Here is a 14,308-nt window from a genome sequence, read left to right on the forward strand (position 1 = left end):
TTTGCAGGGAAAATGTTTTCATAACCAGCAGGAGGCAGAAAATGCTTTCTAAGAGTTTGTTGAATCCTGAAACATGGATTTTTACACTGTAAGAATAAACTTATTTCTTGTTGGCAAAAATATGTTGATTGCAATGTTTCCTATAACTTTGAGCCTAGCTATAATGATTTAAAATTCACGGTCCAAAACTGCAATTATGTTTGCACCAACCTAGTATATAACATTTCACATTTTGTTCCTCAGGATTTCTATTTTCCTATAGCTACAACTGTTAAGTATGTAGAAGGTTTCTGATATATATAGCCAAACTATCCCTCACAAAGGATCCAGAACTTGTCTGTAACCTAGGAGGAAGGAAAGACTTTTTTTAAACAATCATTCAAAATCCAGAGGCAATAAAAGAGTAATAAATTTGACTACATAGACAAAATAAAAATCTTTTTGGCAAAAAAAAAAAAATCATAATACAGAAAGCAAATAAACTAGAAGAAAATACTTGTAAACATATCATAGACAAAGGGCTAACACCCTTAACATAGAAAGAACCTTTAAAAACTGAGAGAAAGGAACTTCCCGGGTGGCACAGTTGATAAGAATCTGCCTGCCAACGCAGAGGTCATGGGTTTGATCCCTAGGCCAGGAAGATTCCATGCGCCACAACTACTGGGCACACTACTGGAAACCCATGTACTTCCAGAGCCTGTGCTCTGCAACAAAAGAACCACGGCAATGAGAAGTCTGCACACCACAACAAAGAGTCGCCTGCACTTGCTGCAACTAGAGAAAGCCTAAGAAAAGCAACAAAAACCCAGCTCAGCCAAAATAATAAATTAAAAAAAAAAAACTGAAAGGGAAAAAAAAGAACCAAAAATCCTATTTTGAAAGTCATGAAGACATAATTAAGAAAGATGAATATGAACCTTAAACATGAAAAGACATTCAACTTCACTCACAATAAGAGCAATCTACAGAAAGTTCTCACCCATCAGACTGTCAAAAATTCAAAAGCTTGATAATATAGTTTCTCAACAAGCTGTGGGGAAATAGGCATCTTCATATATTGCCTATGGAGATGCAAAAAGGCACAACTCCTTTATAAGGGAATTTAGCAGTATCTAAATATCCATTTATCTTTGGACACAAGAATTCCACTTCTAAAAATTTACCTGAATATACACCTCCAACAATACAAGGTTATGCATTAGAATATTAATTGTAACTGCAAAAAACTATATTGATGTCCAAGCACTGGACAGAAGTTGATCAAACTATAGTATATCCACATAATGGAGTAGTATATGCAACTATTAAAAAAAAAAACTCCATAAAGTAATATAGTATTTCCAGGAGATACTATTAAATGGGGAAGGAAAAAAAAAGGTGCAAAGATACATAGTATGTTATCTTTACAGTAAGAAATTAGGAAAAACAAAAATATATTCATTTCATGAACCCCAATGCTCACTGAAGCACTATTTACAACAGACAGCACAGAAGCAACCCAGATGTCCATGGACAGATAAATGGATCAAGAAGTTGTGGTACATATATACAATGGAATATTACTCGGCCATAAAAAGGAACAAATTTGAGTCAGTTCTAGTGAGGCAGATGAAACTAAGAACCTATTACAAACAGTGAAGTAAGTCATAAACGGAAAAACAAATATTGTGTATTAATGCATATACATGAAATCTAGAAAAATGGTACCAATGAACCTATTTGCAGGGTAAGAATAGAGACTCAGACAGAGACAACAGACTTATGGACGCAGGAGAGGGTGGGATGAATTGAGAATGTAGCACTGAAACATATACATTACCATATGTAAAACAGATAGCTAATGGGAAGTTGCTATACAACACAGCGAGCTCAAACTGGTGCTCTGTGACAACCTAGAGGGGGGTGTGATGGGATGGGAGGAAGGTTCAAGAGGGAGGGGACATATGTATACCTATGGCTGATTCATGCTGATGTATGGCAGAAACCAACGCTCCATTGTAAAGCAATTAGCTTCCAATTAAAAATAAATAAATTAAAAAAAATATATATATACATGCCTATTTGTCTTTGTGAAAAGAAATAAAGGACAGATAAACTAGAGAACAGTGAAGCTGGAAACTTATGAAGGGCTGAATGAGGGAATGGAATGGAGTGGAAGAGACATAAGGAGTAACAATTATGTATATATATAAAAAATCTCCATAGTTTTGACTTTTGGAAATATATTTATGTTCTACAAATTAAAAAATAAAATCAGTAAATATGGAAAGGAAAAACTGAAAGCTGAACGAACAGATAAACCCAAAAGTATTTCAAAAGAACACTGTAACCACAATGAGAAAGGGAAAAAAAAGAACAAATCCAAGTAATTTATGAATATTTAACAACAGACCTTCAGTACTGGGTGATGCAGAGAATTGCAAACAAACCCTGAATTTGTTGAAGTAGGTCTGCTTTATGTAGTGGTACTCACAAAGCAATTCTGAAATACTTTTGGATGTATTAAAAGACTGAGCAAATGTGCTGAAGTTTTGGGAGCCAGGGTTTTCACTGATGAAAGGACACAAAATAAGGAAAAAACCTATAATGATAAACTGGAGGTATCAATGTGAACTCATGATTTCTTAAAAAGTGTTACCTATAGGTATATACATGTATATGTGAATATATATATTGGTATTTATGTTTATAGCTTATACACACATATATTTCTGAGCTCTGTGGGCCAAAAAAGCCAAGATGCCAACACACTCTAGCAGCAATAAGCAATGACCAGATCTTGGTTTCTAATGTCATTCCTCTCTAAAAGGACCAAGGACTCCTCACAGAAGTGGCTAATTTCAGAGCTGGGTGATAGGAGGTAAGATGCACCTGGAACGCGGAGCCATACCAAAAAGTAAGGAGATGCTCAACAAAGTGATGGAGGCTGGGGACAAGTCACAAGGCTGCAGGAGACACCTTGACGGGACTCACAGCAGTCAAATTCGGACAATCTGAGAACCAAAATAACTAAGTATGATAATGAACTATAAATCATTGAAAAAGCAGCAATTCATATCCATACTTAAATAAGTGAAACAAGAAGTCTCTTGACTACAATAAAATGCTAACTAATAGAGAGTGCTGAAGTGCTGGGGTCTGGGGAAAAAATCATTTTGTAACCATCATAGTAAATGCAAAAATCATCAATGGATGCTAACTAGGGAGAAATTCTGACGAGGAACAAAATATTTTATGGTCTGAGAAAGTGTCTCCTTACGAGTTGCTTATTATACATAAGAGAAAAAAAAATTATACAGTGAAGAACTTAAATGTACACCTTGACTGGATTTTCAAAATTAACATCACTAATGAGGGACAGAGCAAGACCAGACAAACCCAAAATGAGACACCTCTATTTTTAAAAACGGAGGAAAAGGCCTGATTCCCCAAAAGTGTCAGTCACTAAAGACAAAGACTGTGAAAATGTTTCAGTTTAAAGGAGTTAAACTTAATGCAAGACATGACCTCTGACTGTATCCTGTATGGGAAGGAAGGGGAAAAAAAAACACCATAAAAGACATTACTGAGTCAGCTGACAAAACTGGAATACAGATGGTGGGTTAGAGAAAAATATGTTATCAACGTTATTTTACAAAAGTTGGTAACTCTGAGGTTCAGTTCAGTCGCTCAGTAGTGTCCAACTCTTTGTGACCCCATGAATCGCAGCACGCCAGGCCTCCCTGTCCATCACCAACTCCCGGAGTTCACTCAGACTCACGTCCATCGAGTCAGTGAGGTTAGAACAGAATATCTCTAGTCTTAGGAAATAAACACTAAACTACTTGAGGGTAAAGCCATGACGTATGTCCCTTAGCCTCAAATGATTCTGGGAAAAAAAAAAAATGGAGTATGTCTACTTATATATACATACTTATGTAAGTAAATGTGTGTATTTAGAGATAATATATGCAAATAAGGTAAAAGGTTTACAAAAGGTATATGGGGATTCTTTGTACTATCCTTCCAACTTTCCTATGAGTTTGAAATTATTTCCAAATCAAATTTTTAAAGTTTAGTTTATAAATTATTTTTAAAATTTAAAAATTATTTTTAAAAGGTAGACTGGTTTCAGTTTACACTCCCAGCATGGGGATAATTCATTTAGGTTCTCTTTGTATATAAAATGAGATTTAAACTAGATGTGCCTGAAAACTCCATTCTGTCCTAAATTTATAGAGGGAGTGTGATGAGTGAGCAAATTAGATTTCCCCTTAAGAAATCGCTGAACAGTCTACACTCCAAATGTGCCTTTCTAATTCCTCTCATTGGGATGCTACTAACATCTAACAGTGGATTTCTATTTCTGCCAAATATCTTATCTTCAGAATCAGAGAAAAAGTAATAATTTTTTCCCTCCACAGTTATGGCTGCCTGGATTTATTTCACACATACTCCATAATTCTCTGCACTGTTATTACACTGTAGCTTACTCTGAGAATACAAATTCTGCTAAAAACAGAGGGCAGGAGCATTTTCTTTATTCCACCACTGACATTCTTTCTTACCACGGCACCTGAAATATGTTATTGGTTCTAAAGCTAAATTCCAATTGCTTTTTTCAGTTGAACTATGGGTTAATCATGCTATGCACGGTCCATTTGAGCTCAGTTTTCTTATAAGACCTAGGGTGATATGTTTGTGTCAAGAGTTCAGTGGGCAATCAGTAGTATTGGTTGATTTTATTTTGATTTGATATTCTTATTCTTTTAGGATCAGATTCACATGGCTTTAATTTCAAAGTACTTATTTTTCTTCTTTGATCAACTTCCACTTTAGTTTACTATGAATATTAACCTGGGACTTGTTCCCACAGTACTTACTGCTAAAGGAACCCAATCGGTCCATTCCCTAGTTGGCAAAGACTCTGTTGCTTTGATCTTCTTTAATCTGAGTTGCTTCAAGGAGATTTCACAACTTGCCAACACCAAAGCTGATGACCGCTCCTTGTGAACAAACAGAAGTGGCACCTGGATAAGGAAATAATTCAAAGGGACAAGATAAAAAAAAAAAAACAAAGGGACAAGATAAAGAGAAAATAATGCTGTGTACTCAGTTGTACATCCTAGTTTTGTTAAGGCTAAGCAAATTATTTTATCTCTATAAGCTCGTTTTCTCCTCTGTAAAATGGATATGCTACAATCATACCTACTTCCTAGAGCTGTTGAGGGTTAAATATCAAGAGCCAGATAAATAATGTACCATAGTACCTGGCCCATACTAAGTCCTCTATAAAGGCTACACAGTTCTAATAAACAACAACTGATTTTCTCTGCCTGGTATCACTTCTCTCCTTAGCCCTCCATCCTTTGGAAAACTGACTCTCCCACATCTCCTAAGGCTTTGGTGGGATTGTGAATCACAATACTCTATCCTCCACCTCCACAGCAGCTAAAGCAATCCAATCTGGTCTTACAGAAACCTGAATATTGAGTAAGATACACAAGGACAGAGGGTAGTTGGACCTCAGTCATTCACTAGCTAAAGAATCTGGTCCATGAGATTTGGCCCTTCAAGATTCCCATCCCCAGGGGTGGCCTAACTGTTTAAGCTTTTTTTTTTCCCCTCATTTCTCTATCTTTCCAATAATACTTTAATCTGAATGAACTTCTATTACTAGAAAACTCAGGAATCCTATCTATTACAACATACATTTTGTTCACTAATTTATTATTTGAACAAATTTTTTTTTCCTGTATTTATTTGATTGTGTTAGGTCTTAGTTGAGGCCTGTAGGATCTAGCTCCCTGACTAGGGATTGAACCTGGGCTCCCTGTATTGGGAGCGCAGAGTCTTAGCCATTGGACCTCTAGGGAAGTAGGTATGTACAATATACCAAGTCACATTTTTTAAAATAAATTTATGTATTTTAATTGGAGGCTAATTACTTTACAATATTGTATTGGTTTTGCCATGAATCTGCCATGGGTGTACACCTGTTCCCCATCCTGAACCCCCCTCCCACTTCTGTCCCCGTACCATCCCTCTGGGTCATCTCAGTGCACCAGCCCCAAGCATCCTGTATCCTGCATCGAACCTGGACTGGCCATTCGTTTCTTATGTGATATTATACATGTTTCAATGCCATTCTCCCAAATCATCCCACCCTCTCCCTCTCCCACAGAGTCTGAAGACATAAATGAACTATTTCACACTAACCCCCCAAAAAAAATCCCCCCTTTCTAATCTCCCATAGCCTGCCCGCTCGCTCGCTCTCCCTCCCTCCCTCCCTCTCTCTCTCTCTCTCTCTCTCTCTCTCTCTCTCTCTCTCTCTCTCTCTTGTTTTCTTCAGCATTGTTTACATTCTCCTTTGTAAGAATTACTTCTGAATGCATATTTTTCCCACTTCTAAACTAACGAAAGCAGGGACCACATCAAATAACAAATTTGTATGTCTTAAAGTACTTGGTGCATATTGCCAAGCAGAAAGAATTCAATAAACACAAATGTAGTGGACAAATGAGGGCTTCCCAGGTGGCTCAATGGTTAAGAATCTGCCTGCTACTGTCAGAGATATGGGTTCAACTCTGCCACGACTTAGTAACTAAACAACAATAATGGACAAATAAGTATTAGTTCTACAAAAAGGTTAGTTTATCTTTAGTTCTCCGACAGTGATTTTTTTCACCTAACAGTTTTAGCTTAGAATAAGTCATCATTAAGTGCATACAAAGCTCAGATAACACTGTCAATGAACTTGTCTTTTTCAGGATGAGTCGGAGTGGTTCTCCCTCTGCTCTAGACCAGAAAAAATGAGTTTGAAGAAACACGAGTTCAGTAAGAAGTATTATGCACTCAGTAACAAAATAATGTGTTAGTTGCTCAGTCATGTCCGACTCTGCGACTCTGCCTGTAGCCCACCAGGTTACTCTGTCCATGGGATTTTCCAGGCAGGAATACTGGAGTGGGTTGCCATTCTCTTCTCCACCGGACCTTCCCCACCCAGGGACTGAACCCGGGTCTCCTGCATTGCAGCTAGATTCTTTACTGTCTGGGCCACAAATAGTGAACATTTATTGAAGTTTTCTCTTAAGCTAGACACTGTGGCACCACTGTATGTGGATTATCTGTGAATCCTTACAATCTTCTGAGGCATGGAGCTTTTTCAAGGAGGGAAAGAAGCCCTGAAAGATTATTTGCACAATATCTTACAGTTAGTGAACAGCAGCGTCACTTCAACAGAGATTAATAGAGATAGTCAACTAAAGGATGTGTATAGCCTCATAAATGCTCCATGTTGTAAGCACAATATTGCAGTAAACAGAATATTCTTTCTCCACTCCATTCTTCTCACTGGAGACATTTCTGACGCTAACATTCACGAAAGGGTGGCTGCTACCTCCAAGTTAACATTTGCCAAAGTCCAAGAAGTTACTGGGAAGAGGAGGCAAGGTGCGTGAAGCAGAGGACAGGGGCAGACTTGGAAGAGATTCGCAGACAAGATTCGAAGCCTCACTTGGTCCCTCATTAATTATATGATCTTGGGCGTCATTTTACTGGAGACTCAGACAACCTCAGCTCTATAGATACGAAATGTCTACTTGGAAGGCCTATCTGAAAACAAGGGGTCACGTCAGTCCTTTGTTAACAACGGGATTTCGCGCTCCGCCACAGCAGCGACAGGAATGCCGAGGCGGGGACCCAGCGGACCGTTCAGGGGGCGGGGCGCGGCCCCAGGGCTCAGTCCCGGCCCGCGGCGCCCTCCCCCACCGCGCGGCGTGGCCCGTGCCTCACGCCCGCCCGCCTGCCCCTCTCGCCCCTGACGCCGCCGGGGCCCGCAGCCCACCCGCAAACTGGCCGCCCCTCGCGGTCCCCGCCTCCCACCTAGTCCCGCGAGTGGGGCTCACGGCCGGCGGACAAGCTCTCCGGAGCACCTCGTGCCTCACCTCAGCGCGTTCCTCCTCCTCCGCGCCGAGGAAACGCCAGCCGTGCGCGCGCCCGAGCTTTGCGTGCGCGCTCCCTGCGGGCGGCGCAGGCGCGAGCCGGCCGCGCGCCCGCCGCCTCCGCCCAGTCCCCGCCCCGGCCGTCGAAGCCCCGTCGCGGGTGGCGCGCCTGCCGCCGCCGCCCCTGGCTCGGCCCCGGTTCGGGGCTCTCGGCCCCCGTCCGGGGCTCTCGCCGCGCGCCTGCCGCCGGCCTCTTGCAGAGAGGCCTGAGAGGCTGGGACTCTGAGCCGCCTGCCCGAGTTTTGAGTGGGACCAGTGATTACTTTTTCCTGAGGGCGTGTTGCTGGTCGCCGCGGACCGGCCGGTGCCTGGTGCCGCCGTTTTATCCGCTCCAGAGTGCGCTGAGCCGGAGCGGGCCAGTACTGCCCCGCTTTTGTGTTTTCTGACATTCCCACTCCCACCCTTGTTACCGCCTCGAAGGAGATCGAGGCTAAGCGCCTGGGCCCAAGGACGGCGAGCGGGGGTGGCCTCTCGAAGCCGTATCTTGCAGTGCCGCTCGTGGATTAATCAGACTGCCTGAATGGTTTAAGGGTACACGGGGTACGTTTGATTCAGATGCTCCTGGAACGTCGAAATTATCATCTTTGGAAAGAACCATCCCCTCTTTGGGCTTCAGGGGCCCAGATTGAGGCGCAATGATGAGAGGATGTGGTGGTCCACTCTGATGTCAATCTTGAGGGCTAGGTATGTCCCAACATCTCTTGTTACTACTACTAATTATTGTAATAGCTGCCATTTGTTGGGTATTTACTGCATGCCAGGTATTGTACAAAGGAGGTAGCAAACATGGTCTCATTTAATATTCAGAAACAACCTTGTGGGGTAGACACTCATTGTTACCATCCCCATTTTCCAGATGAAAACCTTTAGACGCTGCCTTGTGAATAACTTGGGATTACATGCTAGATCATGTATGAAAGGGGATTCACACAGTTGCTGAGCTTAACCATTATGCTACTATATCTGTTTAAGTCTTTCATTCATAAATTTGCCCAACCTCTTATAGAATTCATTTACACTTTCTGCCAGCGTGGCCTCTTTATTCATTTTTTTTTTTTTAGTATCTGAGTAATACAAGTTCGTTCTGAAAAAAAAAAGATTTGCATGAGCAAAAATAATGTGAAAACCAGCTCCCCCCATGTAATTTAACATTTTGCTATACACTCTTTTAGATATTTTTTATGCTTAATGTCAGTAAATATAGAATAGTTTTACATATGTTGTATCCTGAAAATCTGTTTATTCATTCATTAATCAAATATCTAATGAGAAGACACTGTTGTACATGCTGGGAATTCAGCAGTGAATCAGTTTCTGCCTCATATAATAATGGGGGAGATTGACAGTAAGCAATACATAAACTATATTACTATGTAATAGCTAATGCCCAATAATGTGGCAGGTTTTTAAAAAAATCAAGACAACGGGATGAGAATGATGGGATGATGCTGCATTAGATGGGGCAGACAAAAAAGGCCTCTACATCATAAGCTGAAATCTAATCATTAATGAGGGAGGTAGCTGTGTGTATTTCTAGAGAGAAACTGTTCTGGGAGAAAAGAAATGGCAATTAAAATAGCCCTGATTGCTTGGCATCTTGGAGAAGAAGCTAGAAATTAGAGAAAGAAGTTGGGAAATAGGCAGAAACCAGATCATGTATCTGGTAAGCCACGTTGGACTTTGGATTTTATTAGAATGTGACAGAATACCATGGAAGGGTTGAGAACAAAGGAATCATCAGATTTGTTTTAATTGCAGCCTTGGATTAGTGAAAGTGAAATTGCTCAGTCCTGTCTGACCCTTTGCGACCCCGTGGACTGTACAGTCGGTGGGATTCTCTAGGCCAGAATACTGCAGTGGGTAACCTTTCCCTTCTCCAGGGGATTTTCCCAATCCTGGGATTGAATCCAGGTCTTCTGCATTGCAGGCGGATTGTTTATCAGATTTGTTTTAAAAAGAATCACTAGCAGTTGTATGGAGAATAGATAGTGGAAGCATTAAAATTGCCCTTTCAATCATCCATTTTTAACAGTGTACTGGTGTTTCACCTACGCCTTTACAACCACTCACCTCCACAAACGGAAACTGGCATCAAACCTTTAGGACTTATCTTCATGTTTTTTTCTCCTAAACTGAAAGTTTTTGATACTGGCTAGGGCGTGTATCCAGATCTGGACGTCATCACTATCAACAAACTGATACGAGTCATCAGCGTTGTACTGTTGAAAAACAGTCCCACGTGATTCAGGGATCTATTCATTAGAAACATAGCATTCAAGCACCTGGAAATTACCCTTCCTCTTCAATTGATGTTAGGCCCTCATTAGAATTCTAAGCCCCAATTTAGCCATTGTGTTTAAGAAAGATGTGGAGAAATTAAAAATGCATAGTGAGGGGAAGGATAACAGTGATGAAAGCAGTGTTTTTCTCAGTTTCTGCCTTCAGTATTGCAGTGGCATCAGTTATAACATGAGGAACACAAATTTGGAGGAGAAATGAAAGATTCTGTTTCAGATCTGCTTTGCAACCTGCATATGGGAATGACATAAATAAGTCTGAAGCTAAGAGGAGAGACCAGGGCTAAAACGATTTAACTGTATTAGAACTGTTTCTTTGGATGTAGGTTTTCTTTGTAACCTCAGTACCCGGAAGAACTTCCTGGACAAATATTTGCAAAATGAGCAGGTAAAAGCAAAGGCATGCATGAAGTCCTCAGGCAAAAGAAAGATTGTGTAAGGTAAAAAGAGGTGATGTCCAGTTTATGCTTTCACCAGAGGGCCACACACCTGAACATGACCTCTGAGTAGGGTGATAAGTCCCGATTTACTCAGAACAGTCCTGGTTTATACCTATTATCCCCCTATAATTAGCGAGGTTGCATTTCCCTCTTAGAAGTGTCTCTGTACAGTAAATTATATGGTCACTCTTTGAAGAAGGCCCTTCAGGGTCCAATGTCTTTCTCTTTCTTTGTCATTATTGCCCCCATCTTACTCTTCATTCTCCCACCAGGTAGAAGCACCTCCTTTTGCCCCTAGGCACTACTTCCAAGTTTCCTTTGCTAAGGTACCTTCACTTCAACTTAGACTTCATTTCCTCAGGTACATCTCTTCTGACCTCCACAGGTCTGGATCGGGTATCCCTCTTGCATGCTTCCAGTGATCTGTGCTTAACCTGTGCTAGGAGAGACAACTCAGTACCTTGTTGCTCCCTCACTAAGCACTGTCTGTCAAGGAACCTGAAAAAAACAACTCTTGTCCTCTTAAAGACAGAAAGTTACATTAATAATATTAAGACCAGTCCCTGTTGAACTAATATTTTTATAAAGAGTGACCTTCAGGACAGACTAATAGCACCTTCTCCAAGCCCTTCCATTCTTCACTAACTAAGGAGGTTGACTTTTTTTTTTTTTTAGGAGGTTGACTTTTGAACTCAAATCCCAACAAGGAAAATTCCATCCTCCCATCAGGCTCTGTAACGTGGCTACCATTGATTGAGTCCAAAATCTGCCCCAAACTCCTCTCCCACTACTTAATCGCAGTGGTTAGAATCCGAAGTGCAGTTGCTGAGCCTTCCTCTCTGTGAAAATGATAGTCATTTCTAGTTACTATGTCCTGAGTGCCGAAAGACTAGAAACTTGATCTCCTCTTTTATTTATTTTTCTTGTATCTAAGGTGGCTGTTTGTAGTGTGGTATACAAATAGATAAGAACAGAGCATCTAAAAATCTAGCCATGCTTTCCCCATTTCAACTTCCTTCCCTTTAAACTCAGATAATGCCAGTCAATGTAAATTAGCCAGAGATTTAGTTCCGGGAGCAGAGCTCTGTGCCAAATACAAGGTCTCTTAAAGACAAGGAGTTTTCTGTGATGCACTTAGTAGACAGGGCTCCACTCCACCAAAGGCCTGAGCCCAGGAATTGCAGCTCCTTAGGGCTCAGCTCTTTTGAGTTCACACACTAGGAGCCTAGCGTGCTGCAGTCCATGGGGTCACAAAGAGTTGGACGCAACTTAACAACTGAACAACAACAAAAAAAAACTGACTCCACTATGGCCCAGCTCACGGCTGGTCCAGCCTCTTCGGCCTCTGTTGCTGCCTCTGCCATTCAGGAGCATTTCGATCCTCTTGTTTTCATTGGCTCCGTCCCTCCATGGCTTTCTCCTTTGATGGCCACCCTAGTCAAAGGAGTTAGGGAATATTAGTATTCCTTCTAGGAGGTTCCTAGATTGCTTTTATTTTTTTAATTAATTAATTTTAAAATTATTTATTTATTTTTGGCTGTGCTGGGTCTTGGTTACTTCAGGTGGATTTTCTGTTGCAGAGAGTGGAGTCTTCTGTTCGTTGCAGTACACAGGCTTCTCAGTGCGGTGACTTCTGTGGTTGCGGAGCACAGGCTCTAGGGCTCAAAGGTTTCAATAGTTGTGCACATGGGCTCAGTTGTTTCGTCGCGTGTGGGATCTTGCAGGACCAGGGACTGAACCTGTGTCCCTTGCCTTGACAGGCAGATTCTTAACCATTGGACCACCAGGGAGGTCCCTTTTTTTTTAAATTTACTTTTATTGAAGTATGGTGGAATTACAGTGTTGTGTTAATTACTGCTGTACAGCAAAGTGACTCAGTTACACATATATATACACATAAATACATTTTTTTCATATTCTTTTCTATTACATTTTATCAGAGTATTGAATATAGTTCTCTCTGCTATACAGAAGGACCTTGTTATTTATCCATCCTATATATACTAATTTGCATCTGCTAATCCCAGACTCCCACTCTTATTCTTTTCCTCCCCACTCCCACTTCGCCACCGCCAGTGTATTCTCCGTGTCCCTGATTTAGGTTCATTTGCTAGACTGCTCTTCTCACTTGATCACCCTCAACCATGACCATTCTGTCAAGGAAGGATTGAAGTACCTTTGCTAATCTACTTAAAGAAATGTAAGGTCTGCATACTGTTGTTTCTCTACACAGTGGTGTATCTGGGGTGCTTCTGCATAAGTAAGGGTGCCCTAAAGTTTCCAGGTGGCGCTAGTGGTAAAGAACCCGCCTGCCAATGCAGGAGACATAAGAGACATGGTTTTAATCCCTGGGTTGGGAAGATCTCCTGGAGAAGGACATGGCAAACCTGCTCCAGTATTCTTGCCTGGAGAATCCCATGGACAGAGGAGCCTGGTGGGCTACACTCCATAGGGTCACACAGAGTCAGACACAACTGAAGTGACTTAGCACTCATGCAGAGATCTCAAAGGTGAGCAAGAAGGGGACAAGTTCTGCTAAAGGACCCCACTACAACCCATTCTTCAGATAAGTAAAAATGAGGTGCAGAGAGGTAAAACCTCTTACCCTAAGTCCTTCAGTTCCTAGGTAGTACAGCCAGAATTAAAATCATGTCTGTCCAAATGTAACTAATAAACTCCCGCTGGCTATTCAAGCTGAAAAGTTAGCAAGTTTTAGGATTTTCATAATCCCAGGGCCATTAAGCCTGATTTTCATGAATCTAGCCCTTTGCTACCCATCTCTTCTGCTTCTTCCTCACCTCACTGACATTTTTAATTTTTGGCTATACTGTGTAGCTTGTGGGATCTTAGTTCTCCTGTCAGGGATGGAACCTGGGCCCTGGCAGTGAGAGTGCCAAGTCCTAACCATTGGACTGGCAGGCAGTTCCCTCCCTGTCTTCTTTTTGATCTCTGTAATGCATAGGATGTCTCTTGGAACAGCAGGTCTGGGGTAGGATCTGAAAAGCTAGGTGAACCAGAAATGTCTTATTGCTGAATGACTCCTGTTTACCTGGAAAATTTTAAATGCCTACCAGGCAGCCTAGCTGCATGCCTTTCAGCCTGATGGACAAGGCCTCCACCTTTTGGCTTTCCAAACAGACTCCTAAAGTGTTCTGTGTAATTTGATGACAGGCAGTCTATACTCTTGCAACCAACAAGTACATGTTTGAAACATGAATTGTTAGAAACCAATTAATATAATTGAAAAGGTATGTAGTTTGAAAGAAGGCTTCAGGAAAGAAGCCTTTCCTGAATTTGAATCCTGTTCCACCCTTGACAACCTTCAAGCATTTAGGCAAATTATTACCTTTTTGTGCCTCTTTTCTCCTCATACATAAAATGAAAATAATACCTAATTTATAAGACTCTTATAAGGATATGATGGTGTATGTATAGTACCTAATTCATGGTGGGGGTCAAATAAATTATAATTGTGGTTTTAATTTTAATTCCAAAAGTGCTCCATAGTATGACCTTGGGACTTGCTTAGAAGTTATTTTAGGCTATGTTGGCTAGTGGTCAGCATTAGAATATTTTTGTTATTTGA

The 14,308-nt window shown here is 41.2% G+C and overlaps 2 protein-coding genes across 9 annotated transcripts in view; one reads left to right on the top strand and one right to left on the bottom strand.

The window, feature by feature from the left end:
- Positions 1 to 7,997, bottom strand: part of TADA2A (transcriptional adaptor 2A) — a 46,231-nt gene extending 38,234 nt beyond the window's left edge. For 3 of the 4 annotated variants that reach the window (XR_011468059.1, XM_070390505.1, XM_070390503.1), the window contains exons 1-2: positions 7,929 to 7,997; positions 4,866 to 5,012 (exon numbers count right to left, since the gene is read on the bottom strand). Coding sequence is in view for 3 of the 4 variants with exons in the window: in XM_070390505.1 (XP_070246606.1) it covers positions 4,866 to 4,890 (25 nt within the window). In the remaining variant the exon portion in view is untranslated. Of the gene's footprint in view, positions 1 to 4,865; positions 5,013 to 7,866 lie in introns of all 4 variants that reach the window. The other variant, XM_070390504.1, reaches the window with a different exon arrangement.
- Positions 7,998 to 8,101: 104 nt separating this feature from the next.
- ACACA (acetyl-CoA carboxylase alpha) overlaps positions 8,102 to 14,308 on the top strand; it is a 283,137-nt gene continuing 276,930 nt past the window's right edge. For 4 of the 5 annotated variants that reach the window (XM_070390510.1, XM_070390512.1, XM_005888164.3 and 1 more), the window contains exon 1: positions 8,103 to 8,669. Coding sequence is in view for 2 of the 5 variants with exons in the window: in XM_005888164.3 (XP_005888226.2) it covers positions 8,632 to 8,669 (38 nt within the window). In the remaining 3 variants the exon portion in view is untranslated. Of the gene's footprint in view, positions 8,670 to 14,308 lie in introns of all 5 variants that reach the window. The other variant, XM_070390509.1, reaches the window with a different exon arrangement.

This window comes from Bos mutus, chromosome 19, assembly GCF_027580195.1.
Source record: "Bos mutus isolate GX-2022 chromosome 19, NWIPB_WYAK_1.1, whole genome shotgun sequence".
Lineage (NCBI taxonomy): Eukaryota > Metazoa > Chordata > Mammalia > Artiodactyla > Bovidae > Bos > Bos mutus.